Genomic DNA, 22,115 nt, shown 5'->3' with positions numbered 1-22,115 from the left:
ATATTACCTGTGGCTCCAGTGTCCATATACCATGGATAATCCGGCGGGTGAAGCGACATGGTGTTGAAGGCTTGATCAAGTTCGGTAGGCGTGTAGCCCGACATGGTGTGGACGGGGGCCCAGAGTACCATTTTGGTTGTTGGTTGCGGGCCTATTGGGAGCCGGTGTTGTGGGATATGGGCATGGCGGAGCAGCCCAATTATAAACGGAAGGCCAGGTGGGTCAAGGAGCCCACTGTTGGTGCTACCCAAAACCCATGTGATGTCCGTGGCTATGGGCCGGCCCAAAAGACGAAGCAGCCCACTGTTGATAAGTGCCACCATGTTGACCTCTGCCACGGCCACAACCTCTTCCACGTCCGCGTCCTCGACCAATCTGATTTGTCGGATGTGTGCCTGAACCAGTTAGGCCAGAACTATTGGATCCAGATGGAGCTGTGGGGCCTGAACCAGTTGGGCCAGAAGAAAGCGCCTGGTGCGAAACATGGGATGTGTGAAGAGCGGAATCGTTGGTGACGCGATTTGCCTTGGTTGTTTCCTTGAGACATAAGGCTGATCTTGCTTCATAAAATGCAGGGAGGGGTTTCTGATTTTGAAGAATAGTGGCAATGCTTCCGTACGCTTCATTGAGACCAGTTAGCAATTGAATGACGAGTTGCTCTTCGATGACCGGCGATCCCACATTCTCCAGTTGGTCGGAGAGAGTCTTCACCTCTTGACAGTAAGCGGACATGCTAGAGAAGGAGTCAAGTTTCACGTTTGCAAACTTACGTTGTAGTAGGACGGCTCAGGTATGTTGGTTGTCATGAAAGATACTCTTGAGGGCCACCCAAGCATAAGCTGCAGTAGAATCGGGTCGCATGATAGTATGAGGAGATCTGACGAAATTGTAGCATAAATCCATTGGAGGACGATAGCGTCCAGACGATTCCACGCGGCTTCACCCGCATCTTTTTCTTCTGTTTCATTGTCTTTATCAGATTTGGCAGTGGAGGAAGAAGAAGATTCCCTTGCATTAGGAGATAGGTGATTGAGAACTTGATACGCCCTGCAATGAAGTTTGAACAATTCTGCCCATGAGCCATATTGGCTAGATTCCATTTCGAGTGTGATGGAGATGAAGTTTTTGATATTGGTGACGGTAACGGCGGGATGGATCTTTGGGTCCATGGAGGCTGAGAAGGAAAGAAAACGGTGGCTGAGAATGGTGGAGATCGATCAGAGGCGGCTGGAAAGGGAGGAGGGTTAGTTGTGGTAGATCAGAGAATTTTGCTCTAATACCATGAAAGTAGGAATTAATCACCGGCCTCTATTCTATATTTGTCAATAATATACAAAATAATGACACAATATTACAAATAATTCAAATGATCTTGATTGATTCTAATAATCTTATATTGTCTATTGTCTGCCTTTATTGTCGTTCGTACTTGTGAAGTATGGATGAGCTTAGTACCGGTATCAGTACCGAAAATATGATGTGGCGAAAACACCAGTACCAAAAATCGCCAAATATGGGTACTGATGTGTGGTCGAATATATACCGGTGTTCTAATGTGTTTAAGTTTATATGTTTACATAGATTTTAGTTTCGAATATCCTACTTTTTATTGGAATTGTGTTTTGCAGGTCTAACGGAGTTTAAGGAGCTATTTGGACACTATTATGAGCACCGGGAGCGAACGGGATCAACGGATACGCGAAATACTTCATTACGTTTCTTTTCATCCCGGGCCATCAATAATTTGTTTTCAGATCTCGATACATCTTGGTCGCCCCCGAGTGAATCGAATATCGTGATTTGTGTGTTTCATCAAGAAGACGGTCCTTGACACCACACATGTTTGGAACCCATATTCTCACAAACCGGGTCTTCAACCCATTTTCGTCGTCTATTAAATCTTTTACTTGGCCTTTCATACGTTCTTTTTCTCAATTGTCTTCCTTCATTGCTTCAATCTGGGCTTCTCGTATTCGTTCGAGTAAACCCGAAGTTACCACCAATTGCATTGATCGTACTCGGATAGGAGTGTACTCTCCCTTTCGGCTAAGGGCATATGCCACTACATTGGTCTTTCCGGGATGATAATGGATTTCACAATCATAGTCTTTCACCGTTTCTAGCCAACACCTTTGTCTCATATTTAACTCCTGTTGATCAAAGAAGTATTTTAAACTTCTATGGTTGGTGAAGATAGTACACTTCACCCCATACAAATAGTGCCTCCAAACTTTTAAAGCGAAAACCACCGCAGCTAATTCCAGGTCGTGAGTGGGGTATTTCCTTCGTGAACCTTTAATTGCCTTGACGCATATGTGATCACCTTTCCCCTTTGCATGAGTACACACCCGAGACCAAGCTGGGACGCGTCAGAATATACGATCGTGTCGTCGGTTCCATCCCGTAAAGTTAATACCGGTGCACTGGTTAAGTTTTCCTTGAGTACTCAAAAGGCATTCTCTTGTGCACTGCCCCAAACAAATTTCTCATCCTTCAGGGTCAACTTAGTCAAAGGTGATGCGATTTTGGAGAAATCTTGGATAAATCTACGATAGTAACTCGTCAGTCCTAGGAAACTCCTAATCTCTGATGGAATATCCAGAGGCTTCCATTTCGACACTACTTCTATCTTGGATGGGTCTACTAAAACCCCATCGATACTTATGACGTGCCCAAAAAATTGTACTTTGCGCAGCCAAAAGGCACATTTCAAAAACTTCGCGTAAAGTCTTTCTCGCCTAAGCGTTTCTAACACTTCGTGCAAATGACGCGCATGATCTGCTTCGCTCTTCGAATACACGAGAATACCATCGATGAATACTATCCCTGACTTGTCTAACATTGGTTTGCAAACCTGGTTCATGAGATCCATGAAAGCCGCGGGTGCATTTGTTAATCCGAAAGACATTACAAGAAATTCGTAAAGTTAATAACGCATTCGGAACGCCATTTTCAGTATGTCTTCTTCCTACACCTTCAACTGGTGATAGCCCGACCTTAAGTCGATATTTGAAAACCAACTTGCACCCTGCAATTGATCGAACAGATCATCGATCATCGGAAGCGGGTATCGATTCTTTAACGTAAGTTTATTTAACTCCCGGTAATCGATACACATTCGCATGCTTCCGTCTTTCTTCTTTACAAATAATACCGGCGCTCCCCACCGAGAGACACTAGGCCGAATAAATCATTTGTCGAGTAAATCTTGTAGTTGCGACAATAATTATTTTAGCTCCGATGGCGCTAGTCTATACGGTGCCTTAGCTACTGGTTTTGCGCCTGAGAGTAACTCGATCCCAAACTCCACCTCACGCTCGGGTGGTATCCCCGGTAAATCTTCCGGAAACACATCTTCAAACTCCCGTACAATCGGTACGCCTTTAATCTCTGGTGACTCTTTAGTTGAATCACGTATGTAAGTCAGGTATGCCTTACATCCGTGTTGAACGAGCTTACGAGCTTCCATCATCGAGCACACTATAGGGTTACAACTCTTCTCCCCATAGATAGTAACATGCTTTCCGCTCGGTGATGTTAGTTGTATCTCCTTATGGTAACATATTACTTTAGCGTGGTGTCGAGATAGCCAATCCATCCCGATTACCATTTGAAATTCACCCATCGACATGGGTATCAAATATACTAAATATTCTTCATCATCAATGCTCAATTTGCAATCTCGGTACATATCACAAGCAATAAAACTTTTGTTATTACCTATTTCTACTTCTAGAGGCATAGGAAATTTTGTAAATATAAACGTAGTGTGTTGAATAAATCGATGTGAAACAAAAGATCTATTCGCACCCGTATAAAATAAAATCCATGCTGGAATTGAATTAATAGTAAATGTATCTGAAACCACATCGGGTTCAATTTTGGCCTCGGCCGCCGTTATGTGGAAAGACCTCGCCTTTGATTTCGGGGCTTCGGTCTTTGTGTTGGTCGTTTCCTTCTTTCCAATCAATTCCAGGCACTCAGATTTCTTGTGTCCCGGTTTATAGCACTTGTATCACACACCAAAACCTTACAAGGGCAATTTGAAGCCCCGTGTCCCACCTTCCTACATGTAGCACATGGCTTGTTCTTGAAGTAACATTCGCCTCGATGGGCTTTTCCACACTTCTTGCATTGAGGTGACCCCCCTTTTGTGTTTCCCTTCTTTGGAAACTCGTTTGTCTTACGTTTCTTTGTGGGGCTTGGATTTGCATCCAACGCCCTTCTTTTACCCCTCTCGATTTGTTTCTTCAATTCGATCTCTCTTTCTCGTGCGACATGTACAATCTCCGTGAGATGTTCATACTTTGAGGGAGTCATAAACTCCCAGTGTCACAACCCCCGTTCCCTCCTAGTAAAATCCTGGGAACGGGCGGCTATGGCCAGTTCTGGTGGTATCTTGTTATTATCAAATTTGGCAGTTGAATTTTCATCAGGACCGTAGTTAGGAAATATTTAATCAGAGTAAAATACCACATTTCCATAACATTAAATACATTGGTAAAACCCAAGTTTTCAATACACATATTTCATAGGAATCAATCCTATTTTTGTTTGAGAAAACATCTATTTCTTTTTAGGTAACTTTATTGCCACTTTTCCAAGCCTTCAGTGCTGTCCAGCTGGTTTCCAATTGGCTTTCACATTTTGTTACCTGAAACGCGTTTTAAAAACATTTTGTCAGTGGGAAAGACTGGTGAGTGAATCCCAGTTTAATCAAGTTTAAATAAAAGTCACAGCGTACAGTATTGAGGGCGATCCCGCAATTACATTTGTTTCCAAGTTATACCAATTATCACCCGTTGGTACTGTCAGACCCGACTTGTGGAAATGTTACTCCTTGACCAGGTGGTAACAAATTTTGTATACAAAACCCCAACATACCCACGATAATTGTATTCTTACAAATACTCAATAACTATTATTCGCATGGAAAGGTATTTAAGGTTTTGTAAAAACAGTTAACAAAAGGTTTACAAAAAGTGGATCAACTCACATGGCTGTCTTAGGTTATCCTTTAGGGTTTCCTGGTGATAATCTATAAATTACACAAATGCACGTGTGTTAGTATAATAACCCATTTTAACATTAGTAATACCCTCCCCGAGACGGCATTCCAACGACTATGTCGGGCAGAACCACGACAGCCGTTACAGAACCCTGGATCAATCGGGCAGAGTATCTAATACGTCTCCAGGGGTTATGATACTTACATCGTAGCAGAACCTCGCTATTTAGGGGGGGTATAATACCCGAGTATTACTTATACTATCAGAAATTTGAGAGAGAATTGAAAGATTTGGGCGACGGAAACTGAAAGCCGATGCCCTTCTTATATAGGGCCTGATTTTGGTCCTCTCGCGGCCCGCGTTGACTCCGGGTCAACGTGTAGCTCGTCCGGATCACCCACTAGACTTGACACGATGATGACACGTGTCATCACCGGGCTGCGCCACATTTTGGGACTCTCGCGGCCCGCGTAAACTAATGGTGGGTCTTACGCGGCCCGCCTGAACTAAAAAAAATCAGCGAAATCAGGTTCTAACCTTCATACTGCCCGCGTGAGTGTTGAGGTGGGTTCTACGCGGCCCGCCTCAACTTAATATTTCTTGTTTTTAATTTATTTCTGATGTTATATTGTATTTCGGGCTCGGTTTTCACATACGGGGTATATTTAAAGACATATTAGGATATTTTAAAATATATTAGGGTGTCGGAAAAATCAAGGGTGTCGGTTTAACTAGGATTGTTACATCCTCCCCACCTTGTTTTAGAGCTCGTCCTCGAGATCTACTGGAACAAATGTGGGTATTTCTTTTGCATTTCTGATTCAAGCTCTCATCTGTACTCAGGTCCTCTTTTGGAGTCCCACTTCACTTTGACCAGAACTAATCTCTTATGCTTGAGATTCTTAACCTTCCTGTCTTCAATCTGTAGAGGTCTTTCTACAAATTTATGTTGCTCATTTACCTCTATATCCTTAAGAGGTACTACAAGTGATTCATCAACTAGGCATTTCTTGAGATTTGATACATGAAATGTATCATGTATTCCTGCCATTTCCTCTGGCAGTTGTAGCTGATAAGCTACAGGTCCTATTCTTCTAATAATCTTAAAAGGTCCAACATACCTGGGACTTAGCTTTCCTCGCTTGATGAATCTCACTACTCCTTTCCAAGGAGAGACTTTTAACAATACCTTGTCACCTATTACGTCGATTATCAGCATAGCTTTTCTGTCGATCATGTGTTGCTTTTAGTTGTTCCTTGACTTGAATGATCTCGTCGGTTGTTTCTTGCACTATCTCAGGTCCAGATAGTTGCTTTTCCCCAATTTCTGCCCAACAGACTGGGGTTCTGCACTTTCGTCCATAAAGTGCTTCGAATGGTGCAGCATTGATACTTGTGTGATAACTGTTATTATAAGAAAATACTATTAAAGGTAAGTGATCATTCCAATTACCTCCGAAATCAATTACACAAGTTCTAAGCATGTCTTCCTTTGTCTGAATTGTCTTTTCGCTTTGTCCGTCTGTTTGAGGATGATAAGCTGTGCTTAGGTTCAGCTTGGTTCCCATTGCTTTTTGGAAACTTGTCCAAAAATGAGAGGTAAAATGGCTATCCCTATCAGAAACAATTGATAACGGTATTCCATGTAATGAAACAATTTCATTTACATACAATTTGGCTAATTGTTCCATACTAAAAGTTTCCTTCATTGGTAGGAAATGAGCTGACTTGGTTAGCCTATCTACAATCACCCAGATTGTATCATTACCTTTTCTTTTTTTGGGTAACTTGGTAACAAAATCCATTGTTATCAATTCCCATTTCCAAATTGGCATTTCTAGCTGTTGTAATAATCCTGAGGGTTTCTGATGTTCAACTTTAACTTGCGAACAGGTTAAACATTTAGAAACATAAGCTGCTATATCTTTTTTCATTCCTATCCACCAGAAATTTTTCCTTAAATCCTGGTACATTTTATCACTTCCTGGATGCATTGTATACTTAGACTTATAGGCTTATTCCAATATACGGTGACGTAGGTTTCCTAATTTAGGTATCCACATTCTTTTCTTATGGAATCTCCAAATTCCATATGTTCCTTGTTCTAATTCCTTAACCATTCCTTTTAATTTTTCAGTATCTTCCTTGATTACTGATTCTTGTGCTTTTCTAATCTGTTCATCTAAATCTACTTGTAGATTTAATTTAAGAGAAGTACCCTTTTTGGCTTTTCGTGATACTTTCGACTTAAAGCATCAGCCACTACATTGGCTTTTCCTGCATGATCTGTATATCACAATCATAATCACTAAGCATTTCCATCCAACGCCTTTGTCTCATGTTCAGTTCTTTTTGCTCAAAAACATACCTTAAACTTTTATGATCTGTAAATATGGTAAACTTACTACCATAAAGATAATGTCTCCAAATCTTAAGGGCAAAAATTATGGCTCCTAATTCCAAATCATGGGTTGAATAATTCTCTTCATGATTCTTAAGCTGTCTGGATGCGTAAGCTATAACCTTTTGACGCTGCATTAATACACATCCATAACCTAACTTGGAAGCGTCACAATAGACTACAAAGTCTTCAGTTCCTTCTGGTAACGCTAGTATAGGTGCATGTGTTAATCTTTTCTTAAGGATTCTAAAGGCTTCTTCTTGTTTTGGTCCCCATTCAAACTTAATGGATTTACAGGTTAACTTAGTTAAGGGAATGGCTGTTCTAGAAAAATCTCGAATAAATCTTCTATAATAACCGGCCAATCCTAAGAAACTTCTAACCTCGGTTGGTGACTCATGGGTTTCCCATTTGGTAATCGCCTCGATTTTTGTTGGATCCACATGGATTCCTTCATGGTTAACTAAATGTCCAAGAAATTGTACTTGTTCTAACCAAAACTCACACTTTGAAAACTTAGCATAAAGCTTTTCCTTTCTTAATAAACTTAAAAGTAAATGCAAATGCTTTGCATGATCCTCTTTACTCTTATAGTAAATTAGAATATCATCTATAAAGACAACTATGAATATTCCAAATATGGCTTACATATTCGGTTCATCATGTCCATAGATGCAGCTGGGGCATTGGTTAACCCAAATGGCATAACAGTAAATTCATAATGACCATACCTTGTTCTGAATGCGGTTTTAGGAATGTCCTCTTCATGTACCTTTAATTGATGATATCCTGATCTTAAATCGATTTTAGAGAAAAATCAACCTCCTTGAAGTTGATCGAACAGATCATCGATCCTTGGTAATGGATACCGAATCTTAATCGTGACCTTGTTCAATTCATGGTAGTCAATGCACATACGCATTGATCCGTCCTTCTTTTTGACAAACAGTATCGGTGCTCCCCATGGCGATGAGCTTGGCTGTATAAATCCTTTTTCCAACAATTCGTCTAACTGTTTCTTCAGTTCCTGCATTTATGCGGGTGCCAAACGGTAAGGTGCTTTGGCAATCGGTGTTGTCGCTGGTAGCAGATGGATTCTGAATTCAACTTCTCTGTCTGGCGGTAGTCCTGGCAATTCTTCTGGAAATACATCTGAAAACTGAGACACTACTGGAATGTCTTTTAGCTCTTTTCCTTTAGTGTTAGTGATTATGGAAATTAAATACACTATAGATCCTTTTCTTATATAACTTGCAGTTTTTATCACAGAGATGAATTTAGTAGATCTAGATGGTTTATCTCCTTTAATTGTGATCTTTTCACCTCTTGGTGAATTTACTTGAATTGACTTTTGATTACACAAAATATTGGCTTTATTGGCTATTAACCAATCCATTCCTAATACAACATCAAATCCTGCCAGATTCATTGGGTAAAGGTTTGCAATAAACTTTTGATTAAAAATTTCTATTCTTGCTCCCTGCAAGATTTCAGAAATCCTAACGGTTTCTCCATTTGTGGTCTCTACTAGACATTCTTGTGGTAGTTTAGTTAATGATTGATTTAGAAGTTTGCAAAACGAAGTATTAATAAAACTTTGGTTTGCACCAGAGTCAAATAATACTTTAGCAAAAATATCATTAACTAAAAACGTACCAGCTATGACGTCCAGAATCATCTTGGCTTCATCTGCAGTTAGAACAAATGCTCTAGCATTTTTAGGGTTCTTGTTGTTCGTAGCTGGAGCCAATTTCGGACAGTTTGGCTTGATATGACCTTTTTCTCCACAATTAAAGCACAATCCATTAGTAAGTTTCCTCCTGCAATTCTCTTCCTTGTGTCCTGGGGCTTTGCAGAAATTGCAGTAAGTGGAGCATCTTCCTGAATGCTTCTTCTTGCAGATCCTGCAGTATGGTGCAGAGGTAGAACCTACATTTCTTCGGTTGGAATACCCAGAACGGAATTCTTGAGTAAGCCTTTGGGTTAGGTTTCTCCTCTGGTCTTCTTCTCTAGTTAGCACCAGTTCATCAGTCAAGGTATTGGCTAGTTCTACAGCTTCTTCTATGGTTTGAGGTCTAGCTGCCTTGACCACATGCCTAATTTCTACTATTAATCCCCAGATATATCGGGAGATTAATACTGGCTCCGGTGATGCAAGGGTCGGTGCCATTCTAGCATATTCAAAGAATGTGGTAGTATAACCCTTACTATCTACCCTGGTTATCCTGAGGTTTAGAAACTTATTTGCTATCTGGTCTTTTTCATTGGGAGGGCAGAATTTCCTTTCTATCATATTTTTAAATTCCTCCCATTCCATATTGTATACTCTATCACTTCCTCTTGACTAGAGGATAGTGTTCCACCATTCTAGGGCTGAATTCTTAAACAGATTAGAAGCAAACATTATCTTGTCTTCTTCAGCACACTTGCTTATTTTCAGAACAGCCTCGGTCTTTTCTATCCAGCGTAGAGCTGCAATGGGTCCTTCATTGCCCGAGAATTCTATTGGTTTGCAGGACCAGAATTCTTTATAAGAACAACCATATGGCATGGTTCTTCTTCTTTTGGGAATGGGTGCTTGAAGTACGGGTCCATTGTTCACGCTGTGTTCAGGTTCAGTTGGTCGCTTACTGCTATGCTTACTTTTATTTTCAGCTTCTTTAACAGTTTGGATAATAAATGGCATTGCATCTATGATTCCTTGTGCCACTATGTGTTGGATAGGACTATTATCCACTTGGTTTCCATTTTTATTGTTGTTTAGATTCTCATTATTCAGATTATCATTATTCGAGTTGTTGTCGTTCTGAATATTATCATTCTGGTTTTCCTGATTCACTTCGCTGTCCATCTGAATTTTAAACATTTACCACATATTAATATCATCAATAATATTTGAATATAGCCAATCAGATGACACACACTTTTGGTCAAAAGCGTCGAGCATTGCGACTTTTACTCTATTCATATACTATGCGTCTATTACCCACCAGTACTGAAATTAAAATTACAATACCAACTGAAATTTAAAGCTACCCTACTAGTAATATGCATCCGTAGTTTTTTTTTTCACATACACACATATATTATATTATTATTATTATTATTTCTACCGTCTCCACCATCGATTCAAGGATATGGATTCATCCAAAAATCCATATTGCGTTCGTCGTATTTCCATACGAGACGCTCTCCCACCTGTCTCATTCGTTCACTACTTTCTAAAATTTCCTCACCAAAAGTCCTAAGTTCTTGTACGTTTTCTGCACTCATTGGGGGTGCAGGTTCTAGGACTGGGTTCGGAATCTGGGGTGCGGGTTCCTGGTATGGGGGTAGAGGGGCCTGGTATGGTTAAGGATTCTCTAAAATCTCCCTAATATATGCATCATTATCGTAATAGGGATCTAGAGGATCTAACCCTGGGTAGGCTCCTAGATTGGGCATTGTCAAATCTTCGTGTATCGGGTAGCGTTGCAGATACTCCCTAACATCATCCCACCAGGGGTCGTAGTTTGGGTCTAGGGGATTTGGTGCAGGCACCCTAGGTATCTCCTCCGGGTTAAAATCATGCATTTCTATTTGATTTTCAGGGTTTTCTATTTCCATTGGTTGGTCAGGAATTGGTGGTTGTGGTTGGGGTGCTAGCATTTGCTCCAGGTTTGGGTCAGCTGCAGTGGTTGCTAAGATATGGATATTGGCTATACCCCTATTAAGCATATCCTGGGCATATGCATCGGTTTCTCTTTTGGTTGCGGCTAACACTCGCTGATCCTGTAACTTTTTCATATGCTTTCTACGCTCGTGTGCTCCCCTACTGAACCATCCCCTCTTTTTCTGAGGAAATGGCTCTTCAGATTGAGCCTTAAACACGAATATTCCTTCTTCCGTATCAGCAGAGTACCCCAAGAGGGCAGGCTGAGAAGAAGCACCTTCGCTTCTAGGCGAACCAGACAATTGACGGTACGCGTCAGATGGTCCTTGGTCGCTCATACTGAAAACTAACAGATAGTCAGATAACACATAACAAGAAAATACAATTTTGCACGTATTTTCGTTATTTATTTCCTAACACTTTGAATTTTGATGTCAACATAACACTTCTGTGGCTGAATCAGTGGCATGGCTTTGATACCACCTTCTGTCACAACCCCCGTTCCCTCCTGGTAAAATCCCGGGAACGGGCGGCCGTGGCTAGTTCTGGTGGTATCTTGTTATTATCAAATTTGGCAGCGGAATTTTCATCGGGACCGTAGTTAGGAAATATTTAATCAGAGTAAAATACCACATTTCCATAACATTAAATACATGGGTAAAACCCAAGTTTTCAATACACACATTTCATAGGAATCAATCCTATTTTTATTTGAGAAAACATCTATTTCTTTTTAGGTAACTTTATTGCCACTTTTCCAAGCCTTCAGTGCTGTCCAGCTGGCTTCCAATTGGCTTTCACATTTTGTTACCTGAAACGCGTTTTAAAAACATTTTGTCAGTGGGAAAGACTGGTGAGTGAATCCCAGTTTAATCAAGTTTAAATAAAAGTCACAGTGTACAGTATTGAGGGCGATCCCGCAATTACATTTGTTTCCAAGTTATACCAATTATCACCCGTTGGTACTGTCAGACCCAACTTGTGGAAATGTTACTCCTTGACCAGGTGGTAACAAATTTTGTATACAAAACCCCAACATACCCACGATAATTGTATTCTTACAAAAACTCAATAACTGTTATTCGCATGGAAAGGTATTTAAGGTTTTGTAAAAACAGTTAACAAAAGGTTTACAAAAAGTGGATCAACTCATATTGCTGTCTTAGATTATCCTTTAGGATTTCCTGGTGATAATCTATAAATTACACAAATGCAAGTGTGTTAGTATAATAACCCATTTTAACATTAGTAATACCCTCCCCGAGACGGCATTCCAACGACTACGTCGGGCAGAACCACGACAGCCGTTACAGAACCCTGGATCAATCGGGCAGAGTATCTAATACGTCTCCAGAGGTTATGATACTTACATCGTAGTAGAACCTCGCTATTTAGGGGGTATAATACCCGATTATTACTTATACTATCAGAAATTTGAGAGAGAATTGAAAGATTTGGGCGACAACAACTGAAAGTCGATGCCCTTCTTATATAGGGCCCAATTCTGGTCCTCTCGCGGCCCGCGTAACACAAACAAAGGGCCTACGCGGCCCACGTTGACTCCGGGTCAACGTGTAGCTCGTCCGGATCACCCACTAGACTTGACACGATGATGACACGTGTCATCACCGGGTTGCGCCACATTTTGGGACTCTCGTGTCCCGCGTAAACTAATGGTGGGTCTTACGCGGCCCGCCTGAACTAAAATAAAAATCAGTGAAATCAGGTTCTAACCTTCATACTGCCCGCGTGAGTGTTAAGGTGGGTTCTACGCGGCCCGCCTCAACTTAATATTTCTTGTTTTTAATTTATTTTTAATGTTATATTGTATTTCGGACTTGGTTTTCACATACGGGGTATATTTAAAGACATATTAGGATATTTTAAAATATATTAGGGTGTCGGAAAAATCAAGGGTGTCGGTTTAACTAGGATTGTTACACCCGGTACTCCGCACTCAGCATATTGTAATAATAATAAATCTTCTGCTCTTCTGTTTGCATTAATTCGTCACAGAACCTTAGCTTGTCGAGGAACACCCCCGTGATCTTATCAATCGATTCTCCTTTTTTTTCTCAATTGACTAAATTCTTCTTTATCTTATTGATCACAACCTTTGGGCTATGGTGTTTAAGGAAATGTACCTTAAACTCTTCCCACGTCATAGTTCTCATGGTCTCAATTCCTTGTTCCTTCTTAAGATTGTCCCACCAATATTTTGCTTGACCCCTTAGTTGACCGGTTCCGTAAGCTACGAATATCACACCCCAACAGATGGCAGAATCATCGGGGCGTGACACTAAGCGAACCAGATTGCTCAAGAAAATCCATAACGACAATTTATTACCATACTATTAGTCACCCCATAATCACGCTTCCGCACGCATTCAACCATATCAAACAATCTATATGATAATACCAAAGATTTGTCATCCATAAAATGAGTTTAAAACATAACAACATTGTCTAAAACGTAGACTTCAAAATTTAAGTTTTACAAACCAGATGAATTGTGTAAAAGTTTGCTAAGGACTCGTCAATGATAATAGTTGTAATCCAAGTTTGGAAGACGTGTCTCGTCCAGGATTAAGACACACCGGCCAAACCCAAAAACGATGGATGACACTATTAAACAAACATTCAAACAAATGTCATAACAGATATCATGTTTCCCAAACAAAACAAGTCCGACAACTTAGATTTTTATTGTGGGTTTCTAGCATTCCTATCTTTTTTTTTTTTTTTGCAGCAACTAATCCATCAACCTGTCAAATACGTTAAATTAAAGTCAATACAATATGTAAAGATGAGTATACAAGTTTAGCATAAGTATAGTATGAAAACGTTTACGCATAACCAACATGTAACACGTAACAGGCGAATCAAGTAACTATCAACAATGATACAAGCTAACCACATGACTGCGAGTAGAGTATGCGCAACACGCGTTCACCGAAGTGAGCACATGAAGTAAAGTATGTGATCCTTAACAACCCCTGACTAAACTGGTGTTGAGTCCTAACTATAGTATTATCGTTGCTAAGGGCGGTAGGGCAATTCATCACTGTGTAACATAGCAACAAGTATTCAACTAATCACGTATAACATGCAAGTGCGGTTAGCGTCTATAAAGCGTTTAAGTGTTGTGTTTTTGATAGAGAACGTATGTAACACCCAAAAGTGCGTTAAGCGAAAAGGATTCGAGTATACTCACAGTGCATGTTTAACAGCTAAACACGGTCTGGATTGGATTGAAGGGAGCGCCGGATCAGCCTGTGTACAGGGACAAAAGCATAAGTCTTCCAAGTGCTGACACGGTCGAAATCGGAGTGTCGAGTGAGATTAGATGTCTAACAGTCCATGCGGGCGGATGGATATAGTCCATTCGGTCGGATGGGCTTAGTCCATTCGGACGGATGAACATTGTCCATTCGGGTGGATGGGCTTAGTCCATTCGGACGGATGGGCTACCTTGTTTGAACGAAAATGATCTGACGTATAACAGATGTTTCAAAACAGAAAGAGAAAGATTCAAAGTAGTAGCAGAGTCTATCCAGATGGATAGACATGGTCCATTCAGACTGATGGACTGTGATTGTTTATGAACCAACAAAATTGTTGAAGTTATGATTAAAAATGTTTTAATTAATGAAGTCGGGTATGATAACGGAATCAAGTCAACATAGAATATCGGGTCAAGTCCATTCGGACGGATGGGCATAGCCCATTTGGCCGAATGCGTTGTTCTTGACGAGAGTTCATGCCTAGCCCGCTAATCGGGCCATCTCCTTGGTGGGAATCAACCCTAGAGCCGGCTCTTCGATAATGAGAGGTGTCGAGAGTCTGACGGGTTTCCGATTCCACCAATATTGCATAAAAATCAAAGAGGAATTCATAAATGAGTTGTAAAATGTGATAATCTTTTAGATCTTGATCCAATCTCGATTGAATGATGCTCCACAATAGTTTGCCTAGACAAAACGAGTGGAAACCATCTTCGATATATGTAGAACCAATGATTTAAGAAAAATGAAAGTGTGTGTGATTATGAAGAAAGAAGATGGAGTAGAAGTGGAATGGAGATTGAAATCGAAGAGAATGCTTACAACAAGTCTTGATTTCAGGCGGAATCTCCGAGAGCGGATGAGAGAATTAGAAGAGTTGAAATGAAGACACAAGACCTCTATTTATAGTTTAGGGGGAGGTCTTGTTTGTGTGCGTATGAGCTATATCCGGATGGCTCCATCCGAACGGATGAGCTCCATCCGGACGGATGAGCTCCATCCGGACGGATGAGCTCCATCCGGGCAGATGGCCCCATCGGACAACTGAGTTCGGATTTTGTTAGTTTTCCAACTTTGATTCGTTTGCGGGTGGTATTAAGTGTCGCATTGTGTTTTATCGTTGATAACTTGAGTCATGTGATAAGTTGAGTTGCGAGTGAGAGTTTGAGCGTTTGCGAGTAACCAATACATATAATATATTTAACATTTAACACACAAGTAAAGCAAATAACATAAGTAAATCTGTGTTTCGAGATTGTGTTAAGTTTGCGTTGCGATAAGCGTTTAAGTAATAAGCGTTTAAAATGCGATAAGTAAGCGTTATAAAAATGTGTTTAAAATATGGTTTAACCCTTGGCATTAATCGAACCTCGGAGTACAAGTGTTTACAAGTGAAATGACGGTAACAAGGAACAACCAAAGTGCGGGTTGTTACAACGAAGTCGGTCGTATCACAGTGAGTTCTCTCGAAAACCCCTTCGATATTACTAATCCATCGTTGACAAACGATTGGATCAACTTCGTTTTGGATCAAAATTTCCATGAGATTATAAGGAAATATAAAAGTCTTTACATAACTTGTGTTTTGAACATGTAATTATATAACCCTACAAAAAGTAACTTGGGGTACCTTAGGCTAACTTAATAGTTGTATCTCTTCACATCACACCCTTAAATAATACCCTAGCATATATTAAACACATGTTATGCCAACTGCCAACCCAAACCAACATGTCCCAATATACACACCCATTTAATAAATTATACCCTTATACAATTAGCAACTTGGGTTATGTCTCATTTGTTTAAAAGTCACACCATTTAATTCATTTTACTCACATCCTTTCATTTTATACATAAAAAATCAACTTAAGATACAATGTCTTAGATCACACCCTTTCAAAAAAGTCACTACTTTCAAATATATCGCACTCCTTGCAGAAAAGTGACAACTTTTGAATATATCACACCCATTCAAAAAATCATAACCCTTTAAATTACTATTAAGTACATCACTCCCTTACAAAAAAAGTACCAACACTTCATATATATATATATATATATATATATATATATATATATATATATATATATATATATATATATAGGGGATCGCTAGAATGAGAACCACCACGAGTTGTAAGAACCACGAGAACCGCGACCCGCGGGTGGCCGTTGACCACGAAATTTTTTTTACACCTAGATCCGTATATTTTAAGACCGGGTGTAAATTTTGGGTTCAAACGGCGCGCCCGAGGGGGTAGTTTTTTACGCCCAAAGTTTGGGTTTTTTTAATTTTTTTAATTTTTCTTTTTTTTTTTAACCAAACTTTGGGCGTAAAAAACTACCCCCTCGGGCGCGCCGTTTGAACCCAAAATTTACACCCGGTCTTAAAATATACGGATCTAGGTGTAAAAAAAATTTCGTGGTCAACGGCCACCCGCGGGTCGCGGTTCTCGTGGTTCTTACAACTCGTGGTGATTCTCATTTTAGCGGTCCCCTATATATATATATATATATATATATATATATATATATATATATATATATATATGCACAAAAAATCACAACCCTTCCAACTAATTTCAAATATATCACATCTTTTACAAAGTTACAGCCCTTTAAACTACCAAACTACATGCATTCAAGGTTTTTTAACAATTCATATCATAGTTGGAATTCAAACATATAGATGTTTGAACATTTCATATCATAATGATATTGGAATAAAAAACTCACAAACTTTTAAGCCTGTCATATCATAGTCTGACAGGCGTGAAGAGTGAAGGGTTGTTGATTTGGGTAAGAGTTTCAATTATTTGTGTTACGGAGGTTGGGAAGATTACTTTTGCCATGCCGCTCGAGTTATCGCGTACACAATGTTTTAAAAACAGATTCAAACCAGCCGGTTGTACCGGTTGAACCATCCGATACACCCGGTTAAACCGTTTTTGTATCAAACATGGTACAAATTAAAAACCGGATTTTAAAACATTACGTATAAGGCAACGGCGTTTAAGGAACAAGGTTCACAAGCGGAGTGATTAAACTGAAATATCTATGGATTAAATGTGATGTTTTTTTTTTATTATAAACTAGAATTACCACCCGCCGCAATGCGGCGGGGGATTTATTAGTTATATATCATGTTAGATGAAAGACATATATTTCTCACATGACCACGAGCCGATGTGTAAACCGAGAACAAAATGATTAACCGCACGTTGTGACAGACCTATCAAACGGGAAAAATAGACGCGCTGGGACGGACATGTCAAACAGGAAAAAAATAGATGAAAAAACGTTGAACCCCACACGCACGTTGCGGCGTGTTAACTCGGAAATTTTGAACGACACGTTAAACGGAGAACTTATGAAAGATAAAAAGTATATAAGAGACTAAAGTTGAAAGTAAAAAAAGTGTTGAGTTAAATTGCGAAAGATGAAAAGTTTTGGGTTGAAAGTAAAAAAGTTAAAGTGGTTAAATTGCAAAAGATGAAAACTTTTGAATTAGAAGTGAAAAATCAAATTAATCAAAGGGGTTAAAATACCAAAGATGAAACTTTAGACTTAAATTGCCAAAGATTGAAACTTTAGAGTTAAAAAAGAAATCAATTTCAGATTATGAAAATAAAAGAGATAAATAGATTTAGTTAAATTGTTGTTTAATGTTATTATTATTATTTAATAAAAGAGATAAATAAAAAAATAATGGTGAAAATTTACCAGAGAATGACACGTGTCCAAAAAAGATTTTTGTTTATTAGTATAGAAAGATGTTTTCTGTATTCTAACATTTTTTTTGTTTTTGTGTCGATGAGGTGCATATTTAACATCAACTTATCATCACTTTCACTAGAATGATATACAAATTAGTTACTGATTGTCACAATATTAAAATTGACATTGAAATAAAAATGAACCGTAAAGGTATGTTGTTAATTATACTTCAAGATACTTTGATAGGCCATTCATAACCCGGACATCTGAAGAGGTCTGTTGACCGATGTGAATTATGTGATAGCTAATGTAGAGTAGAGAAGTGGGGGCATCGACACAGAGGAGAGAAGGGGGCGTTCGTAGCCTCCGTTGCACAGTCATAAAACATCTATACATTAACCTTTCTATAACATAGAACCATAAAATGACTTCACAATGCACTTCATCAATCAATGCAAGTCTACTGCATTAAAAATTAGCATCCCGCCGCAATGCGCAGATTAACGTTAACTCGTTAGATACATAAAACATTGCTTGGCCATTAATTTTTTATTCATAAGCATATGATTAACAAAAGGTGCGGAAACAAGATCTTCATCGTGTTCGGTTTCTTAGCCATGAATTGATCATCATCCCAAAAGAGTTGGCAACTGACCTGGAACTGAAAATTTTACAATATATTAGTGATATAACGCAAAAGGAACAAACAACTTAACTCTCGTTGCAAAATAACAAAATGCAGCATAATTCAAGGCCCGGATGGCGTCGGCGACGCCTCATAATTTTTGCGTCTACAACAAACTATCGTAGGGCAGTGTATGAGGGCGTCGGCAACAGCAAACATTTAACCCGGCGTCGGCGACGCCACCTCCTAGCTTCATTTTGTTGTTGTGTTGTTTAAATTGTCCGTTAACGCTAAATCTTGCATGACTTTTAAAATGTTCACCCGTTTAACCTCCCGTTTCTTCCTACATGATCGTAATTTGATTTTCTATCTTTTGGACTTGAAATCCAACACCCGGATTAACAATATCTTTAACCTACAAGCTCTCGGCTTTATATTTATACACAAATATCTGACCCGTTCATAATATAACACACAAACTCGCTTAATTTCTTTCAAATGCACATGAGTATCATAACTAGGAATGCTTCCTATTATCCGAAATTCTATCTACGGAATTTATGCATTTCAATACTCAATATGTATTTTTTATTATTCGACCCGTTCAACTAAAATAGTTGACCTTATTTAGCACAATTACTATATGCATAATTGTGCACCTATTCGTCATAACTCGCAACCTGAGTCTTTGACTTTCATTCGCGTTCACGATTCTCGGTTTACGCGTATTTTTTATCTCTCCCATTACTCGAGCATTATACCAAAGTCGTTACTTATGCAACCATTCCGGTATGCATTAAGACTTCTTTTGACCGGTTTGGTTAACTTAGCGAAATCCATCGCTTTTATATCACCCAACTTTTCATAGATTCATTATTTAGCCCGTTTGAAAGTCTTAGTGAAATCCATCACTTTCGATCATTCAAACTTATTATCAGTTCCCTCAATTTATCCCGTTTGATTGCTTAGTGAAATCCATCACTTTCGGACATTCAAACTTATCACCAATTTCCTCAATTTATCCCGTTTGAATGCTTAGTGAAATCCATCACTTTCGAACATTCAAACGTATCGTTAGTTTATCATTTAGATCTTCCGGTTCGTTCTTACAAAATACATCGTATACGTATGAACCGACCTTTACGACTAGTTTATAATAAACGATCATATGCTAATACAATTCAAATAAAGAGAAGAGTAAACTGCCATTTTGGTCCCCGTGGTTTGGTCACTTTTACCACTTTAGTCCAAAACTCAAACTTTTTACATCTGGGTCCCTGTGGTTTCAGTTTTATTGCCATTTTGGTCCAAAAATCAAACTAGGTCATATTTGTCTTATAAAATCCTGCAATTTTGTCATTTTTCTCAGGGGCAAATAAGCTCATATTTGTCTTATAAAATATGGTATTTATTTATAAAAAAGAAATGATCATTTTGCACATGCGGAAAATGACAAAATAGCAGGATTTTATAAAACAAATATGACCTGATTTCATTTTCGGACCAAAATGGCAATAAAACTGAAACCACAGGGACCCAGATACAAAAAGTTTGAGTTTTGGACTAAAGTGGCAAAAGTGACCAAACCACAGAGACCAAAATGGCAGTTTACTCTAAAGAGAATTACACGAAGCACGAAACTACGTACCTTTAAAGCTGCTCCTTTAAACGCGCGTTCGCTCCGGCTTGACTCCCCGAAGCGTTTCCCGAGTTACCTATTGAGTGTAACTCATCATAGTTAGAATGTATATCCATTCTATGACATGTAATTTTCCTGTACTTTCAATCATGGTTCTAATTAACGAATTTTGTCTATCATGATGAAATGGTATTTCTTTTAGGCATTTCATCAAACACCTTACATGCATAAAGTTTTAACTAACCATCATAGTTCAATTTAAACCATAGATAGCTAAGAAATCTAAATTCGTTAGTTTGGATTACCATTCATAATTCATATTAACATGAGATTTTAACAACCACATGTTATTAAGCCCTTTTATTTTCACAAAAACATGGAGTTTCTCATATTAACATAAAACCCACTTCCATTACTCTAACATAATGGCTTCAATACATAGTTCTTACGATTTTATCAATTACATTCAGTTGGGGTTCAACATTACACCTCCTTAAGGTCACAACATCTATTAATTTGATCATATGCTTAATTCCTAAATTTCACCAAAGATCAAATATCATTAAAACTGAAATTGCAACTTACTTAGTGTTTGAGAGGAAAGGATGTTCGAGAATTTCGATTCGGTCACAGATTCTTGACCGAATTTGCCCTTCAATTGTTTGATTTTGTGAGAACAAGGGTTTTGAAGTTCTTGTTCCCCTGCTCTTTGTTCTTGGGCGACCACACACACATCTGTGTGCTGTGTTTTAAAATTTTGTTTTATAAAAATCAAGTTTCTTTCATTTACAATTTTAGTCCCTTTATTTAGAGTTAAATGCTTGGTTGGTCCCTGTGGTTTGTAAAAATTGCAGACCTGGTTCTACTGGTTTACTAATTACACGTGTGGTCCCAAAAATTGTCAAAAGTGCACTCTCTTGGTCCCCAGCCCTAACCTTTGTTAAATTTCTCAGTTAAAACACCCCATGTGCATAGCACGTGAGGGTAGTTTAGTCCTTTCAGTCCCTTCTTATTCCCCAAATCACCACCACCGTCTGTTCCGGCCAAGTACCATTGTACCACCACCATCTGTACTTTCCGGCCATGATACTGAATGGAACTTGGTCTTCTTCGCCTCTCTCTCTCTCTCTTCTTTCTCTCTCTATCTTCATCCTTTGGTCCTTGTCTCACCGATAAATTCAACCACCGAATCAATCTGCAGCTCCGTCAACGCAATCTCGATCACTAATATTTCTAACCCTAAAATCACACAATTAACGAAATCCTTACTTTCTCTGCACGTTTGGAATCTAAATTGCCTTTCTTAACAAACGAATCAATGAACGATCGGAGCATTTTGATATTCGAATCGAGAGCTAGGGCTCGTTGTCGTAACGACGCATCCTCTTGTGAATTTCTAGAAATTAACGCCGATGCTTTGTCTATGATGATGCCAACTACGTCACCATACCCTCCACCGGGCCCACCGGTGACACATGGAAATTGGGGGTGTGACAGATACCACCTTTTACTGTCACGACCCGTGACCCCATCCTGGACAGAATCGGGAGCCGCGACCAGTCCAGTGGTACCGGTGATTATTTTGAAAAACATTGCAGCGGAAATTTCATCAGGACCGTGAGTTAGGAAAAATATCAGAGTTTAAAAACACCGGATTTTATTTATTAAATAGATGGGATAAAACCCATGTTTTACAATGGTAGCTTTAATATAGATAAATTTGATTATATAAAATAATATTTCTCAATTTGATTTAATTAATAAAATAAGCCACTTCTTGAAGTC

The 22,115-nt window shown here is 39.1% G+C and overlaps 1 protein-coding gene and 1 long non-coding RNA gene across 2 annotated transcripts; both read right to left on the bottom strand.

Annotated features, from left to right (window-relative positions):
• Positions 1-243: 243 nt before the first annotated feature.
• Positions 244-732, bottom strand: LOC110913249. Its single transcript, XM_022158098.1, has one exon. It carries the CDS (start codon positions 730-732, stop codon positions 244-246), a length of 489 nt encoding a protein of 162 aa, XP_022013790.1.
• Positions 733-18,627: 17,895 nt separating this feature from the next.
• On the bottom strand, positions 18,628-21,048 carry LOC110909713. The gene is made up of 3 exons (XR_002575559.2): positions 20,916-21,048; positions 20,340-20,406; positions 18,628-18,727 (listed from the first exon to the last, which is right to left on the bottom strand). It is a non-coding gene; the product is annotated as an uncharacterized LOC110909713 (long non-coding RNA).
• Positions 21,049-22,115: the final 1,067 nt, after the last annotated feature.

The sequence above is a fragment of the Helianthus annuus genome, chromosome 15 (genome assembly GCF_002127325.2).
Source record: "Helianthus annuus cultivar XRQ/B chromosome 15, HanXRQr2.0-SUNRISE, whole genome shotgun sequence".
Taxonomy (NCBI): domain Eukaryota; kingdom Viridiplantae; phylum Streptophyta; class Magnoliopsida; order Asterales; family Asteraceae; genus Helianthus; species Helianthus annuus.
This window is presented reverse-complemented; position numbering and strand designations above follow the sequence as displayed.

What these genes read in the sequence shown, in the direction of transcription:
- LOC110913249 (XM_022158098.1), bottom strand. Translation starts at nt 732, where the DNA reads ATGTCCGCTTACTGTCAAGAGGTGAAGACTCTCTCCGACCAACTGGAG.